This window comes from Oncorhynchus tshawytscha, linkage group LG05 (assembly GCF_018296145.1).
Source record: "Oncorhynchus tshawytscha isolate Ot180627B linkage group LG05, Otsh_v2.0, whole genome shotgun sequence".
NCBI lineage: Eukaryota > Metazoa > Chordata > Actinopteri > Salmoniformes > Salmonidae > Oncorhynchus > Oncorhynchus tshawytscha.
In genome coordinates this window covers 6782126-6799636 of record NC_056433.1, presented here as the reverse complement: position 1 = coordinate 6799636, position 17511 = coordinate 6782126, and the positions used below count along the sequence as shown (strand labels likewise).

Sequence of the window (17511 nt, the reverse complement as noted above, 5' to 3'; positions counted from 1 at the left end):
TCCAGTATGAGGTGCTGTAGATAGATCAACTCTCCAGTAATGAGGTGCTGTAGACAGATCAACTCTTCAGTAGGAGGTGCTGTAGACAGATCAACTCTCCAGTAGGAGGTGCTGTAGATAGATCACCTCTCCAGTAGGAGGTGCTGTAGACAGATCAACTCTCCAGTAGGAGGTGCTTTAGATACATCAACTCTCCAGTAGGAGGTGCTGCCCAGCCTATAGTTGAAAATTGGTTACCATGATGACCTAATCCCGTGGTTGAAATTTCAGCCTCTATACAACAGTTGATTACGTAGATTCCACATCACAATACTTTGACATATTACGTTGAAACAACTTTGAAACATGTTGAAACAATGTTAAAACGTGCTGAAACAACGTTGATTCAAACAGTTTCTGCCCAGTGGGAATTGTCTGTCTGCAAACAATGAAAACGCAGTACACTTTCTGTTAAAAACAGACAATAAAAGTATATCTAACCTCAGACATGATGTTATCCTTGGTAGAGCCCAGGTCTGTGATGGTGTTGCCATGGCTCTGGACTGTATGACCTAGCCCCTTCACAGAGTCATTCAGGGTAGTAAACCTGTACAACAGTGGTGGGTTATACTAATGATATAACATGTAATATCAAATCAGATCATCTTGTCTGTTTTAGGGGATGCGTCCCAAATGGGACCCTAGTTCATTTATAGTGCACTACTTTATAGGTCAGAGAGCCCAAAAGTAGTGCACTACATAGGGAATAATAGTGCCATTTGGAACGCAGAGGGAAGATTTACCTGATGGTGAACTTGGATAGTTCCCCCTGGATGGATTTCAGGTCCGTCCCCAACCGTCCGTGGAGGGTCGTTTGTCCGTCCAAGTTTTTCTTTAGTTCCGTCAGGGCGGTCTTACACTTCCCTGTGCACTCCTCCACTTCCTCCTTCAGCCTCCCCACTTCCTCCTTCAGCCTCCCCACTTCCTCCTTTTAGATAACAAACATACACAGCTATATATTCACACATGACAGATACAACTACAGATGAGTAAACATTAACATATAGTCATCAAAATGATTTTTCATTCATGTCATTGACCTGCAGGTTGGAGCACAGCTGGGAACAAGAAGAGTCCTCAGAGTCAAACCTGTTGAGAGCACGATGGCGGATGTTACTGTGGTGAAAGACACTATGAATTTTACTTTGCTGTTCAATAACTACACACACACACACAAAACAAAACAAATAATCAAACCTGTTGCGCAGGTTGGTCAGTTCCTTTTGGCACCTCCCGATGGCGTTGTTGGTGCTGTTGGTGAACGACTGCAGGTCTCGTTCTACTGTGCTACAGATGGAGCAGTCGTCCACGCTCCGCCCCAGCGTCTCCACCTCCGTGACTATCTGATTGAAGCGCTCGCCGTCCTCCCCCGTCAATCCTTTGATCTTCTTAACGTCGTTGCTGAGCTCCACCACTCTGTCTATTATAGAGTCGCCAGTCAGCGATAGGTCCTTGAGTCTGGTATCAAACTTCTGGATGTCCTCCTTGTTGGCCACTACTCTCCACTCCAGGGTCTTGACCATGTCTTCTGTCTTACGGCCCTTCCCGTTGGGGCCGCAGGTCTCGGAGCACATGTCCACTGTCCTCGACAGTTTGGTGTCGATAAAGTTTGTTGTGTTCTCTAGTTGACCCAGTCGTCGGCTGTGGTCGGTAACCGTGTCCGTCAGGACTGTGAGGTCCAGCTCCACCTTGAATATATAGAGTAATAGTAGGTAGGTAGTCTACAGGACACCCCCTGGACAGGACACTAGTCTATCTCCTGTTACTGTAGTGAGACAGCTTGATGTACCAGTACACCCCCTGGACAGGACACTAGTCTATCTCCTGTTTCTGTAGTGAGGCAGCTTGATGTACCAGTACACCCCCTGGACAGGACACTAGTCTATCTCCTGTTTCTGTAGTGAGGCAGCTTGATGTACCAGGACACCCCCTGGACAGGACACTAGTCTATCTCCTGTTTCTGTAGTGAGGCAGCTTGATGTACCAGGACACCCCCTGGACAGGACACTAGTCTATCTCCTGTTTCTGTAGTGAGGCAGCTTGATGTACCAGGACACCCCCTGGACAGGACACTAGTCTGTCTCCTGTTTCTATTGAGAGGCAGCTTGATGTACCAGGACACCCCCTGGACAGGACACTAGTCTATCTCCTGTTTCTGTAGTGAGACAGCTTGATGTACCAGTACACCCCCTGGACAGGACACTAGTCTATCTCCTGTTTCTGTAGTGAGACAGCTTGATGTACCAGTACACCCCCTGGACAGGACACTAGTCTGTCGCAGGGTCTTAACCCAATCCAACATGTGTTTTTAATGTAGGCCTGTACACAGCGCTGCAACAGAGAAAAGTATGATCACCTTGCCTATCCTGTAGCCGTGGTCATCCATGTGGCTGAGGACTATGTTACGGATGGTGGTGACCTCTCTCTGCAGGTTGTCCTTCATGTTGTTTCCTGTGTTGGTCAACTTCTGCTCTGTCTTCCTCACCGTGTTGTTCAGCCTCCTCTCCACCTCCCTCAGTCGACTGTTCAACTTCTCCTCCGTCACCTTCGTCCTCCCTCCTTTCTCACCTCCTCCTCCTCCTTCACCCGACCCACCACCCAGCTCCTTGTCCAGGCGCTCTTTGATGACATCATAGTCTTGTGCTGTGGCGTTAAACTTCCCCTCCGTGGTGGTCAGCCTCCTGTCCATCTCTGTGACAGTGTTGCAGCAGCCCTGTGTACGTTCCATCTCCCTCCTGGTGACGTCCATGTTGTGGCGATAGTGTTGCTCCATGGAACTCAGCAACTTCTCCAGAGCACTAATTCAAATCAAATCGAATTTTATTTGGTCACATACACACATGGTTAGCAGATGTTAATGCGAGCGTAGCGAAATGCTTGTGCTTCTAGTTCCGACACTGCAGTAGTAAGCAACGAGTAATCTAACTAACAATTTCACAACAGCTACCTTATACAAGTGTAAAGTGTAAAGGAATGAAAGAATATGTACATAAAGATATATTTGATTTTTCCTTTATTTACCTAGGCAAGTCAGTTAAGAACAAATTCTTATTTTCAATGATGGCCTAGAAACAGTGGGTTAACTGCCTGTTCAGGGGCAGAACGACAGATTTGTACCTTGTCAGCTCCGGGATTTGAACTTGAAGCCTTCCGGTTACTAGTCCAACGCTCTAACCACTAGGCTATCCTGCTGCCCCATATATGAATGAGTGATGGTACAGAACGGCATAGGCAAGATGCAGTAGATGGTATCGAGTACAGTATATACATATGAGATGAGTAATGTAGGGTATGTAAACAAAGTGGCATAGTTTAAAGTGGCTAGTGATACATGTATTACATAAAGATGCAGTAGATGATATATGGTACAGTATATACATATACTTATGAGATGAGCAATGTAGGGTATGTAAACATTATATTAAGTAGAATTGTTTAAAGTGGCTAGTGATATATGTATTACATAAAGATGGCAAGATGCAGTAGATGGTGGGGTGAAATTAGTGCCAACTAATCATTTGTTCCGAATTCAATATTTACTTATTGCCTTGAAATGACAGTTTGTCAATTTAATTTCTGAATACTAATTTTAATATATTTGAAATCAGATTCAATTTCTGTTGTTGGCAGTCCTATTCCTCCGTACCTGATCCTCTCCTGGTCACTCTTCTGCTGTTTCCTTATGTTCTCCACCCCACTCTGGCAGGAGGAGCACGACAGACTGACCCTCCTCTCCAGCTCGCGGAGGATCTCCTCCTTCATGGCGTCCATCTTGCCTGTGACAGCCCCGTCTAGCTCATTGCCGCGGGAACCTCTGTCACCATTGACCAAATGGTTGTTGATGGACAGCAGGGTCTGGTCGTGGACCTGAGAGGAGAAAAGAGTAGAGGATACTGTTTGGGGGCTGTTTACACAGAAATGTTGTGTGTGTGTGTGTGTGTGTGTGTGTGTGTGTGTGTGTGTGTGTGTGTGTGTGTGTGTGTGTGTGTGTGTGTGTGTGTGTGTGTGTGTGTGTGTGTGTGTGTGTGTGTGTGCGTGCGTGCGTGCGTGCGTGCGTGTGTGTGTGCGTGCGTGTGTGTGTACCTGTGTGCGATTGTCCAGTTGGTCAAGTTTGGTCTGAATGTAGTGGATGGTCTCTTTCATAGGCTTGGCTGCGTCTGCAGGGGTCCTGTCTCCATTCAGGCCTGGCCTGTAGGGTCCAAAATCAAAGCTATAAGCACATTAAAAATAGCTATTGATGCTAGATAAGATATCATAGTGTTTCGATTCCCAAAAGTGAATTTACGTTCTATGTTCAGTATCTTAGTTTTACCAGTATCCGTTTATTTGTAATAAATAATCAAGATTTGTTTTTCTTCTCAGCGCATTGTATACAAGATATAACAAGCAGCACAGCATTCTACCAAATTAATTATACACATTTAGTAAAACAATTTATTATTATAAATTCGCTTTTGGGAGCAGTACAACTCTATGGGGTAATCTTTTAGTCTCCGGCCCAAATGGAATCCTATTCCCTACATAATACACTACTGTTTGTGTTGGTCTGACCTCTTAGTTCCGTCTTGGAGCCTCAGGTTCATGCCCGTCATGGTGGACTGTATGTCACGGAGGTCCTTGGTCAACCTCTGAATAGTCTCCTCCATCTGTCTCATCTTGTCATTGTCACCTGGAGCAGGGAGACACAGGTTTATCATTCAACATTCAAAACTAACAGCCTTTTTCCAGGACAAAGATTCTCCATTCAACATTCAAAACTAACAGCCTTTTTCCAGGACAAAGATTCTCCATTCAACATTCAAAACTAACAGCCTTTTTCCAGGACAAAGATTCTCCATTCAAAACTAACAGCCTTTTTCCAGGACAAAGATTCTCCATTCAAAGCACTTTTAAGTCCAGGACAAGGCTTAATCTGTGCCTGGGAAAACGGCCCATCGAGTTCTTTGAATTAAGAGTTTTCCAAACCAATACATTCTTGTGACTGTCCAAGTATTGAGCCACAAAGCCACATTTCCTAGCTTCAACTTATCCAAGCAAATGGACTTGGACTGTTCTTTGATATTGAAATATAGTGATCTCCCCTATATTAATAACTGTGTCAGAGATGATGTGTGAGAGAGATGTTATATTAATAACTGTGTCAGAGATGATGTGTGAGAGAGATGTTATATTAATAACTGTGTCAGAGATGATGTGTGAGAGAGATGTGATATTAATAACTGTGTCAGAGATGATGTGTGAGAGAGATGTTATATTAATAACCGTGTCAGGGATGATGTGTGAGAGAGATGTGGAAACCTACCCTCTCCTCCCTTCTGCTCAGCTCCATTGTTGTATCCGGTCTGTGTGACGTGAGGTCGTCCCGCTGTGACCTGGCTGTCCCCGGTCCCCGTTGGACCATCATAGCAGTCATCCCCGGAGTAACCATGACAACACTTCCACTCCATCTCTGTCACCATCTTATAGGCCACCTTGTACCTGGGCCTCCGGTACGTACGATACCTGCAGTGGACACAGGTGAGACATAGTTAAAGAAGAAACAGGTAAAGATGAAACAGGTAAAGATAAGACAGGTAAAGGTGAAACAGGTAAAGATAAGACAGGTAAAGATGAGACGGGTAAAGGTGAGACAGGTAAATGTGAGGCAGGTAAAGATGAGACAGGTAAAGGTGAGACAGGTAAAGATGAAACAGGTAAAGATGAAACAGGTAAAGATGAGACGGGTAAAGGTGAGACAGGTAAAGATGAGACAGGTAAAGATGAGACAGGTAAAGAGATGAAACAGGTAAAGATGAAAGATGAGAGGTAAAGATGAGACAGGTAAAGATGAAACAGGTAAAGATGAGACAGGTAAAGATGAGACAGGTAAAGATGAGACAGGTAAAGATGAGACAGGTAAAGATAAAAAGATGAGACAGGTAAAGATGAGAGATGAGATGACAGGTAAAGATGAGACAGGTAAAGATGAGACAGGTAAAGGTGATGACAGGTAAAGATGAGAGACAGGTAAAGATGAGACAGGTAAAGATGAGACAGGTAAAGATGAGACAGGTAAAGATGAAACAGGTAAAGATGAGACGGGTAAAGATGAGACAGGTAAAGATGAGATAGGTAAAGATGAGACAGGTAAAGGTGAGACAGGTAAAGATGAAACAGGTAAAGATGAGACAGGTAAAGATGAGACGGGTAAAGGTGAGACAGGTAAAGATGAGACAGGTAAAGATGAGACAGGTAAAGGTGAGTCAGGTAAAGATGAAACAGGTAAAGATGAAACAGGTAAAGATGAGACAGGGTAAAGGTGAGACAGGTAAAGATGAGACAGGTAAAGATGAGACAGGTAAAGATGAGACAGGTAAAGATGAGACGGGTAAAGATGAGACAGGTAAAGATGAAACAGGTAAAGATGAGACAGGTAAAGATGAGACAGGTAAAGATGAGACAGGTAAAGATGAGACAGGTAAAGATGAGACAGGTAAAGATGAGATGAGACAGGTAAAGATGAGACAGGTAAAGATGAGACAGGTAAAGATGAGACAGGTAAAGGATGAGACAGGTAAAGATGAGACAGGTAAAGATGAGACAGATAAAGATGAGACAGGTAAAGATGAGACAGGTAAAGATGAGACAGGTAAAGATAAAGATGAGACAGGTAAAGATGAGACAGGTAAAGATGAGACAGGTAAAGATGAGACAGGGTAAAGGTGAGACAGGTAAAGATGAGACAGGTAAAGATGAGACAGGTAAAGATGAGACAGGTAAAGATGAGACAGGTAAAGTGAGACAGGTAAAGATGAAACAGGTAAAGATGAGACGGGTAAAGATGAGACAGGGTAAAGGTGAGACAGGTAAAGATGAAACAGGTAAAGATGATGAGACAGGTAAATATGAGACAGGTAAAGTAAAGAAAGATGAGACGGGTAAAGATGAGACGGGATAAAGATGAGACGGGTAAAGATGAGACAGGTAAGGATGAGACAGGAAAAGATGAGACAGGAAAAAGATGAGACAAGTAAAGATGAGACAGGTAAAGATGAGACAGGTAAAGATGAGATAAAGATGACAGGTAAAGATGATGAGACAGGTAAAGATGAAAGATGAGACAGGTAAAGATGAGACAGGTAAAGATGAGACAGGTAAAGATGAGATGAGACAGGTAAAGATGAGACAGGTAAAGAAGATGAGACAGGTAAAGATGAGACAGGTAAAGATGAGACAGGTAAAGATGAAACAGGTAAAGAGACAGGTAAAGGTGAGATGAGACAGGGGTAAAGGTGAGACAGGTAAAGATGAGACAGGTATAGGTGAGACAGGTAAAGATGAAACAGGTAAAGGTGAGACAGGTAAAGGTGAGACAGGTAAAGGTGAGACGGGTAAAGGTGAGACGGGTAAAGGTGAGACGTGTAAAGGTGAGACGGGTAAAGATGAGACGGGTAAAGATGAGACGGGTAAAGGTGAGACGGGTAAAGATGAGACAGGTAAAGATGAGACAGGTAAAGATGAGACAGGTAAAGATGAGACAGGTAAAGATGAGACAGGTAAAGATAAAGATGAGACAGGTAAAGATGAGACAGGTAAAGATGAGACAGGTAAAGATGAAACAGGTAAAGATGAGACAGGTAAAGATGAGACAGGTAAAGATGAGACAGGTAAAGATGAGACAGGTAAAGATGAGACAGGTAAAGATGAGACAGGTAAAGATGAGACAGGTAAAAGATGAGACAGGGTAAAGATGAGACAGGTAAAGATGAGACAGGTAAAGATGAGACAGGGTAAAGATGAGACAGGTAAAGAAAGATGAGACAAAGGTGAGACAGGTAAGATGAGATGGGTAAAGATGAAACAGATAAAGATGAAAGACAGGTAAAGATGAGACAGGTAAAGATGAGACAGGTAAATGATGAAAGACAGGTAAAGATGAGACAGGTAAAGATGAGAACAGGTAAAGATGAAACAGGTAAAGATGAGACAGGTAAAGGTGAGACAGGTAAAGATGAGACAGGTAAAGATGAGACAGGTAAAGATGAGACAGGTAGAAGGTGAGACAGGTAAAGGTAAAGATGAAACAGGTAAAGATGAGACAGGGTAAAGATGAGACAGGGTAAAGATGAGACAGGTAAAGATGAAACAAAGATAAAGATAAAGATGAGACAGAAAGACAGGTAAAGATGAGACAGGTAAAGATGAGACGGGTAAAGATGAGACAGGTAAAGATGAGACAGGGTAAAGATGAGACAGGTAAAGATGAGATGAGACAGGAAAGATGATGAGACAGGAAAAGATGAGACAGGTAAAGATGAGACAGGTAAAGATGAGACAGGTAAAGATGAAACAGGTAAAGGTGAGACAGGTAAAGGTGAGACAGGGTAAAGGTGAGACAGGTAAAAAGATGAGACAGGTAAAGGTGAGACAGGTAAAGATGAGACAGGTATAGGTGAGACAGGTAAAGATGAAACAGGTAAAGGTGAGACAGGTAAAGGTGAGACAGGTAAAGGTGAAAGACAGGGTAAAGGTGAGACGGGTAAAGGTGAGACAGGTAAAGGTGAGACAGGTAAAGATGAAAGGTAAAGATGAGACAGGTAAAGTAAAGGTAAAGAGAGACAGGTAAAGATGAGACAGGTAAAGGTGAGACAGGTAAAGATGAGACAGGTAAAGATGAGACAGGTAAAGGTGAGACAGGTAAAGATGAGACGGGTAAAGATGAGACAGGTAAAGATGAGACAGGTAAAGATGAGACAGGTAAAGATGAGACAGGTAAAGATGAGACAGGTAAAGATGAAACAGGTAAAGATGAGACAGGTAAAGGTGAGACAGGTAAAGATGAAACAGGTAAAGATGAGACAGGTAAAGATGAGACGGGTAAAGGTGAGACAGGTAAAGATGAAACAGGTAAAGATGAGACAGGTAAAGATATGAGACAGGTAAAGATGAGACAGGTAAAGATGAGACGGGTAAAGATGAGACGGGTAAAGATGAGACAGGTAAGGATGAGACAGGAAAAGATGAGACAGGAAAAGATGAGACAGGTAAAGATGAGACAGGTAAAGATGAGACAGGTAAAGATGAGATGAGACAGGTAAAGATGAGACAGGTAAAGATGAAACAGATACAAGTAAAGGTGAGACGGGTAAAGATGAGACAGGTAAAGATGAGACAGGTAAAGATGAAACAGATAAAGATGAGACAGGTAAAGATGAGATGAGACAGGTAAAGATGAGACAGGTGAAGATGAGACAGGTAAAGATGAAACAGGTAAAGGTGAGACAGGTAAAGGTGAGAACAGGTAAAGGTGAGACAGGGTAAAGGTGAGACAGGGTAAAGGTGAGACAGGTAAAGATGAGACAGGTAAAGATGAGACAGGTAAAGATGAGACAGGTAAAGATGAGACAGGTAAAGATGAGACAGGTAAAGATGAGACAGGTAAAGATGAGACAGGTAAAGATGAGACAGGTAAAGGTGAGACAGGTAAAGATGAAACAGGTAAAGATGAGACGGGTAAAGATGAGACGGGTAAAGGTGAGACAGGTAAAGATGAAACAGGTAAAGATGAGACAGGTAAAGATGAGACAGGTAAAGATGAGACGGGTAAAGATGAGACGGGTAAAGATGAGACAGGTAAAGATGAGACAGGTAAAGATGACAGGGTGAAAGACACAGGAAAAGATGAGACAGGAAAAAGATGAGACAAGTAAAGATGAGACAGGTAAAGATGAGACAGGTAAAGATGAGATGAGACAGGTAAAGATGAGACAGGTAAAGATGAAACAGATACAAGTAAAGGTGAGACGGGTAAAGATGAGACAGGTAAAGATGAGACAGGTAAAGATGAAACAGATAAAGATGAGACAGGTAAAGATGAGATGAGACAGGTAAAGATGAGACAGGTGAAGATGAGACAGGTAAAGATGAAACAGGTAAAGGTGAGACAGGTAAAGGTGAGACGGGTAAAGGTGAGACAGGTAAAGGTGAGACGGGTAAAGGTGAGAAGATGAGACGGGTAAAGGTGAGACAGGTAAAGATGAGACAGGTAAAGATAGACAGGTAAAGTGAGACAGGTAAAGATGAACAGGTAAAGGTAAGACAGGTAAAGGTGAGACAGGTAAAGGTGAGACAGGTAAAGATAAAGGTGAGACGGTAAAGGTGAGAGATAAAGATGAGGGTAAAGGTGAGAGACAGGTAAAGATGAGACAGGTAAAGGTGAGACAGGTAAAGATGAGACAGGTAAAGGTAAAGATGAGACAGGTAAAGATGAAACAGGTAAAGATGAAACAGGTAAAGATGAGACAGGGTAAAGGTAAAGATGAGACAGGTAAAGATGAGACAGGTAAAGATGGTAAAGACAGGTACAGATGAAACAGGTAAAGATGAGACAGGTAAAGATGAGACAGGTAAAGATGAGACAGGTAAAGATGAGACAGGTAAAGATGAGACAGGTAAAGATGAGACAGGTAAAGATGAGATGAGACAGGTAGGTAAAGATGAGACAGGTAAAGGTGAGACAGGTAAAGATGAGATGGTAAAGATGAAACAGATAAAGATGAGACAGGTAAAGATGAGACAGGTAAAGATGAGACAGAAAGATGAGACAGGTAAAGATGAGACAGGTAAAGATGAGACAGGTAAAGATGAAACAGGTAAAGATGAAAGATGAGACAGGTAAAGGTGAGACAGGTAAAGATGAGACAGGTAAAGATGAGACAGGTAAAGATGAGACAGGTAAAGATGAGACAGGTAAAGATGAGACAGGTAAAGATGAGACAGGTAAAGATGAGACAGGGTAAAGATGAGACAGGTAAAGATGAAACAGGTAAAGATGAGACAGGTAAAGATGAGACAGGTAAAGATAAAGATGAGACAGGTAAAGATGAGACAGGTAAAGATGAGACGGTAAAGATGAGACAGATAAAGATGAGACAGGTAAAGATGAGAAGGTGAAGGATGAGACAGGAAAAGATGAGACAGGAAAGATGAGACAAGTAAAGATGAGACAGGTGAAGATGAGACAGGTAAAGATGAAACAGGTAAAGGTGAGACAGGTAAAGGTGAGAAAGGTGAGACAGGTAAAGATGAAACAGGTGAGACAGGTAAAGATGAGACAGGTAAAGGTGAGACAGGTAAAGATGAGACAGGTAAAGGTGAGACAGGTAAAGATGAAACAGGTAAAGGTGAGACAGGTAAAGATGAGACAGGTAAAGGTGAGACAGGTAAAGGTGAGACAGGGTAAAGGTGAAAGAGACAGGGTAAAGGTGAGACGGGTAAAGATGAGACAGGTAAAGATGAGACAGGTAAAGATGAGACAGGTAAAGATGAGACAGGTAAAGATGAAACAGGTAAAGATGAAACAGGTAAAGATGAGACAGATGGGTAAAGGTGAGACAGGTAAAGATGAGACAGGTAAAGATGAGACAGGTAAAGATGAAACAGGTAAAGATGAGACAGGTAAAGATGAGACAGGTAAAGATGAGACAGAAAGATGAGACAGGTAAAGATGAGACAGGTAAAGATGAGACAGGTAAAGATGAGACAGGTAAAGATAAAGATGAGACAGGTAAAGATGAGACAGGTAAAGATGAGACAGGTAAAGATGAGACGGGTAAAGATGAGACAGGTAAAGATGAGACAGGTAAAGATGAGATGGGTAAAGATGAAAGATAAAGATGAGACAGGTAAAGATGAGACAGGTAAAGATGAGACAGGTAAAGATGAGACAGGATAAAGATGAGACAGGTAAAGATGAGACAGGTAAAGATGAGACAGGTAAAGATGAGACAGGTAAAGACAGACAGGTAAAGATGAGACAGGTAAAGATGAGACAGGTAAAGATAAAGATGAGACAGGTAAAGATGAGACAGGTAAAGATGATGACAGGTAAAGATGAGACAGGTAAAGATGAGACAGGTAAAGATGAGACAGGTAAAGATGAGACAGGTAAAGATGAGACAGGTAAAGATGAAACAGGTAAAGATGAGACAGGTAAAGATGAGACAGGTAAAGATGAGACAGGTAAAGATGAAAGATAAAGATGAGACAGGGTAAAGATGAGACAGGGTAAAGATGAGACAGGTAAATGGATGATGAGACAGGAAAAGATGAGACAGGAAAAGATGAGACAGGTAAAGATGAGATGAGACAGGTAAAGATGAGACAGGTAAAGATGAAACAGATACAAGTAAAGGTGAGACAGGTAAAGATGAGACAGGTAAAGATGAAACAGATAAAGATGAGACAGGTAAAGATGAGATGAGACAGGTAAAGATGAGACAGGTAAAGATGAGATGAGACAGGTAAAGATGAGACAGGTAAAGATGAAACAGATACAAGGTAAAGGTGAGACAGGTAAAGATGAGACAGGTAAAGATGAAACAGATAAAGATGAGACAGGTAAAGATGAGATGAGACAGGTAAAGATGAGACAGGTAAAGATGAGACAGGTAAAGATGAAACAGGTAAAGATGAGACAGGTGATGACAGGTAAAGATGAGACAGGTAAAGATGAGACAGGTAAAGGTGAGACAGGTAAAGGTGAGACAGGTAAAGGTGAGACAGGTAAAGATGAGACAGGTAAAGGTGAGAAAGATGGACAGGTAAAGGTGAGACGGGTAAAGGAGATGAGACAGGTAAAGATGAAACGGGTAAAGATGAGACGGGTAAAGGTGAGACAGGTAAAAGATGAGACAGGGTAAAGGTGAGACAGGTAAAGATGAGACAGGGTAAAGATGAGACAGGTAAAGATAAAGTGAGACAGGTAAAGATGAGACAGGTAAAGGTAAACATGAAACAGGTAAAGATGAGACAGGTAAAGATGAGACAGGTAAAGATGAGACAGGTAAAGATGAGACAGGTAAAGATGAGACAGGTAAAGATGAGACAGGTAAAGATGAGACAGGTAAAGATGAGACAGGTAAAGGTGAAACAGGTAAAGATGAGACAGGTAAAGATTAAACAGGTAAAGATGAAACAGGTAAAGATGAGACAGGTAAATGTGAGACAGGTAAAGATGAGACAGGTGAGACGGGTAAAGGTAAGACATGGGTAAAGATGAGACAGGTAAAGATGAGACGGGTAAAGATGAGACGGGTAAAGGTGAGACGGGTAAAGATGAGACAGGTAAAGGTGAGACAGGTAAAGGTGAGACAGGTAAAGATGAGACAGGTAAAGGTGAAACAGGTAAAGATGAGACAGGTAAAGATGAGACAGGTAAAGATGAAACAGGTAAAGATGAGACAGGTAAAGATGAGACAGGTAAAGATGAAACAGGTAAAGATGAGACAGGTAAAGATGAGACAGGTAAAGGTGAGACAGGTAAAGATGAGACAGGTAAAGATGAGACAGGTAAAGATGAAACAGGTAAAGATGAGACAGGTAAATGTGAGACAGGTAAAGGTGAGACGGGTAAAGGTGAGACGGGTAAAGGTGAGACGGGTAAAGATGAGACAGGTAAAGATGAGACAGGTAAAGATGAGACAGGTAAAGGTGAGACGGGTAAAGATGAGACGGGTAAAGATGAGACAGGTAAAGGTGAGACAGGTAAAGGTGAGACAGGTAAAGATGAGACAGGTAAAGGTGAAACAGGTAAAGATGAGACAGGTAAAGGTGAGACAGGTAAAGATGAGACAGGTAAAGATGAGACGGGTAAAGGTGAGATGGGTAAAGGTGAGACGGGTAAAGATGAGACAGGTAAAGATGAGACAGGTAATGGTGAGACAGGTGCTGATGTACCCATAGAAGGTCAGTCCTATATTTGAGTCACTGTTCGTGAGGAAAGCCAGTTGCAGAGTAAATGTCTCAATTTCCCTCATGTCACCTCATTCTTTATTTGCGTAAAATCTAAATGAGGGTTAATGTTGACGAGGCCGTATATTATTTTATTCTGTTAAGATCTAAATGAGGGTTAATGTTGACGAGGCTGTGGAGTATTTATTCTGTTAAGATCTAAATGAGGGTTAATGTTGACGAGGCCGTATATTATTTTATTCTGTTAAGATCTAAATGAGGGTTAATGTTGACGAGGCTGTGGAGTATTTATTCTGTTAAGATCTAAATGAGGGTTAATGTTGACGAGGCTGTGGAGTATTTATTCTGTTAAGATCTAAATGAGGGTTAATGTTGGCGAGGTTGTGTATTATTTATTCTGTTAAGATCTAAATGAGGGTTAATGTTGGCGAGGTTGTGTATTATTTATTCTGTTAAGATCTAAATGAGGGTTAATGTTGACGAGGCTGTGGAGTATTTATTCTGTTAAGATCTAAATGAGGGTTAATGTTGACGAGGCTGTGGAGTATTTATTCTGTTAAGATCTAAATGAGGGTTAATGTTGACGAGGCCGTATATTATTTTATTCTGTTAAGATCTAAATGAGGGTTAATGTTGGCGAGGTTGTGTATTATTTATTCTGTTAAGATCTAAATGAGGGTTAATGTTGGCGAGGTTGTGTATTATTTATTCTGTTAAGATCTAAATGAGGGTTAATGTTGACGAGGCTGTGGAGTATTTATTCTGTTAAGATCTAAATGAGGGTTAATGTTGACGAGGCTGTGGAGTATTTATTCTGTTAAGATCTAAATGAGGGTTAATGTTGGCGAGGCTGTGGAGTATTTATTCTGTTAACGTTATTGAACTTCATGGTCTGTTAGAGCAGATGATTAAAACATTAATAGAAATTACCTGTTTACCGGAGGCACTGATGGTTCTTCATGGCAGCTTCATACAGTACACACACACACACACACACACACACACACACACACACACACACACACACACACACACACACACACACACACACACACACACACACATTCACAAACAAACACACACACATACACAAACACACACAAACAAACACACACAAACACACAAACAAACACACACACACATACAAACACACACACAAACAAACACACACACACACACACACACACATACAGACAAACGCACACACACACATACACACACACACACTACTCGCACAAGAAACATGTCTTGCCATCTTCTCCTAGACATAGAAAATACTTAAATATCCAACGTCTCTCCCTCCCTCTTTAAAAGAGCGTGAGAAAACGAGAGCACACACACTTCTTAAAGACACAGGGGTTTTTGTGGAGGGAGCAGTGTCTAGACTGTGGTGCCTGTAATCACTTAGCATACCCTAGGTTTTAAGATGCTTCCCAAATGGCATCATATTCCTCTGCTCACTCTGAGGTATATGGGCGGGACAACTCCTTTCAGCCGGCCTATATCTTGAATAAGGAACAACTTAGGGCCAAACATGAAGCCCTTTAGGGGGGATAGGGAGAAAGGAGGGATAGGGAGAGAGGAGAGTGGAGGGAGAGAGGAGAGAGGAGGGATAGAGAGAGAGAAGGGAGAGAGGAGGGAGAGAGGAGGGAGAGAGGAGAAGAGGGAGAGAGGAGGGAGAGAGGAGAGAGGTGGGAGAGAGGAGAGAGGAGGGATAGGGAGAGAGGCAGGATAGGGAGATGAGAGGGATAGGGAGAGAGGGGGATAGGGAAAGAGGAGGGATATGGAGATGAGAGGGATAGGGATAGGGAAAGAGGAGGGATATGGAGATGAGAGGGATAGGGAAAGAGGAGGGATATGGAGATGAGAGGGATAGGGATAGGGAGATGAGAGGGATAGGGAGAGAGGAGGGATATGGAGATGAGAGGGATAGGGAGAGAGGAGGGATAGGTAGAGAGGAGGGATAGGGAGGAGGAGGGATAGGGAGAGAGGAGGGATAGGGAGAGAGGAGGGATAGGTAGAGAGGAGGGATAGGGGAGGGATGGATAGGGAGAGAGGAGGGAGGGATAGGGAGAGAGGATGGATAGGGAGAGAGGAGAGGGGAGGGATAGGGAGAGAGGATGGATAGGGAGATGAGAGGAGCGATAGGGAGAGAGGAGGGATAGGGAGATGAGAGGAGGGATAGGGAGATAATAGGAGGGACAGGGAGAGAGGAGGGAGAGGGAGAGAGGAGAGATAGAGAGAGAAGAGGGACAGGAAGAGAGAAAGAGTGACACTGAGTTTAAGAGTCAGAGTGAGAAAAAGAGAGAGACAGAGAGAAGAGGGACAGCAGCACAATTACTGTAGATCCAACCAAATCAAGAGAAAACAAATGACATCATAATTCTTTCCATGACATCATGGAAAGAATCAACAAAAAAAGAGCAATCTAGAATGCTTTTTGTCCCTAAACAGAGAGGATACAGCGGCAGAATACCTGACCACTGTGACTGACCCAAACTTAAAGAAAGCTTTGATTATGTACAGACTCAGTGAGCATAGCCTTGCTATTGAGAAAGCCCACCGTAGACAGACCTGGCTCTCAAGAGAAGACAGGCTATGTGCACACTGCCCACAAAATGAGGTGTAAACTGAGCTGCACTTCCTAACCTCCTGCCCAATGTATGACCATATTAGAGACACATATTTCCCTCAGACTACACAGACCCACAAAGAATTTGAAAAACAAATCCAATTTTGATATACTCCCATATCTACTGGGTGAAATACCAGTTTTCATCACAGCAGCAAGATGTGTGACCTGTTGCCACGAGAAAAGGGCAACCAGTGAAGAACACACACCATTGTAAATACAACCCATATTTATGTTTATTTATTTTCCCTTTTGTACTTTAACTATTTGCATGTCATTACAACACTGTATATAAACATAATATGACATTTGAAATGTCTTTATTTTTTTACAACTTTTGTGAGTGTAATGTTTATCGTTATTTATTCATGTTTATTTATTATCTACTTCACTTGCTTTGGCAATGTTGACATATGTTTCACCATGCTAATAAAGCAGCTTGAATTTGAATTTGAGAGAGAGAGAGAGAGACAGATACAGAGACAGAGACAGAGAGACAGAGTGAGAGAGAGAGAGAGAGAGAGAGAGAGACAGAGACAGAGACAAAGAGAGACAGAGACAGAGAGAGAGAGAGAGAGAGAGAGACAGACAGACAGAGAGAGAGAGAGAGAGAGAGAGAGAGAGAGAGACAGAGAGAGAGAGAGAGAGAGACAGAGAGAGACAGAGACAGAGACAGAGAGAGAGAGACACAGAGACAGACAGAGAGAGAGACAGAGAGAGAGAGAGAGAGAGAGACAGAGAGAGAGAGAGAGACAGAGAGAGAGAGAGACAGAGACAGAGAGAGACAGAGACAGAGACAGAGACAGAGACACAGAGACAGAGACAGAGACAGAGACAGAGAGAGAGAGAGAGACAGAGAGACAGAGTGAGAGAGAGATCCACAAAGAATTCGAAAACAAATCCAATTTTGATAAACTCCCATATCTACTGGGTGAAGTTCCACAGTGTGCCATCACAGCAGCAAGATTTGTGACCTGTTGCCACGAGAAAAGGGCAACCAGTGAAGAACAAACACCATTGTAAATACAACCCATATTCATGCTTATTTATTTTATCTTGTGTCCTTTAACCATTTGTACTGCACTGTATATATATATATATATATATAT

The 17511-nt window shown here is 42.5% G+C and overlaps 1 protein-coding gene across 2 annotated transcripts in view; it reads right to left on the bottom strand.

The window, feature by feature from the left end:
* The window catches only part of emilin1a (elastin microfibril interfacer 1a), a 54281-nt gene that overhangs the window by 11841 nt on the left and 24929 nt on the right, over positions 1-17511 (bottom strand). For both annotated transcript variants that reach the window (XM_042321408.1, XM_042321407.1), the window contains 9 exons: positions 5342-5541; positions 4591-4708; positions 4123-4228; positions 3686-3906; positions 2396-2837; positions 1237-1727; positions 1080-1128; positions 783-967; positions 481-586 (listed from right to left, as the gene is read on the bottom strand). In XM_042321408.1, coding sequence (XP_042177342.1) covers positions 481-586; positions 783-967; positions 1080-1128; positions 1237-1727; positions 2396-2837; positions 3686-3906; positions 4123-4228; positions 4591-4708; positions 5342-5541 — 1918 coding nt within the window. The remainder of the gene's footprint in view (positions 1-480; positions 587-782; positions 968-1079; positions 1129-1236; positions 1728-2395; positions 2838-3685; positions 3907-4122; positions 4229-4590; positions 4709-5341; positions 5542-17511) is intronic.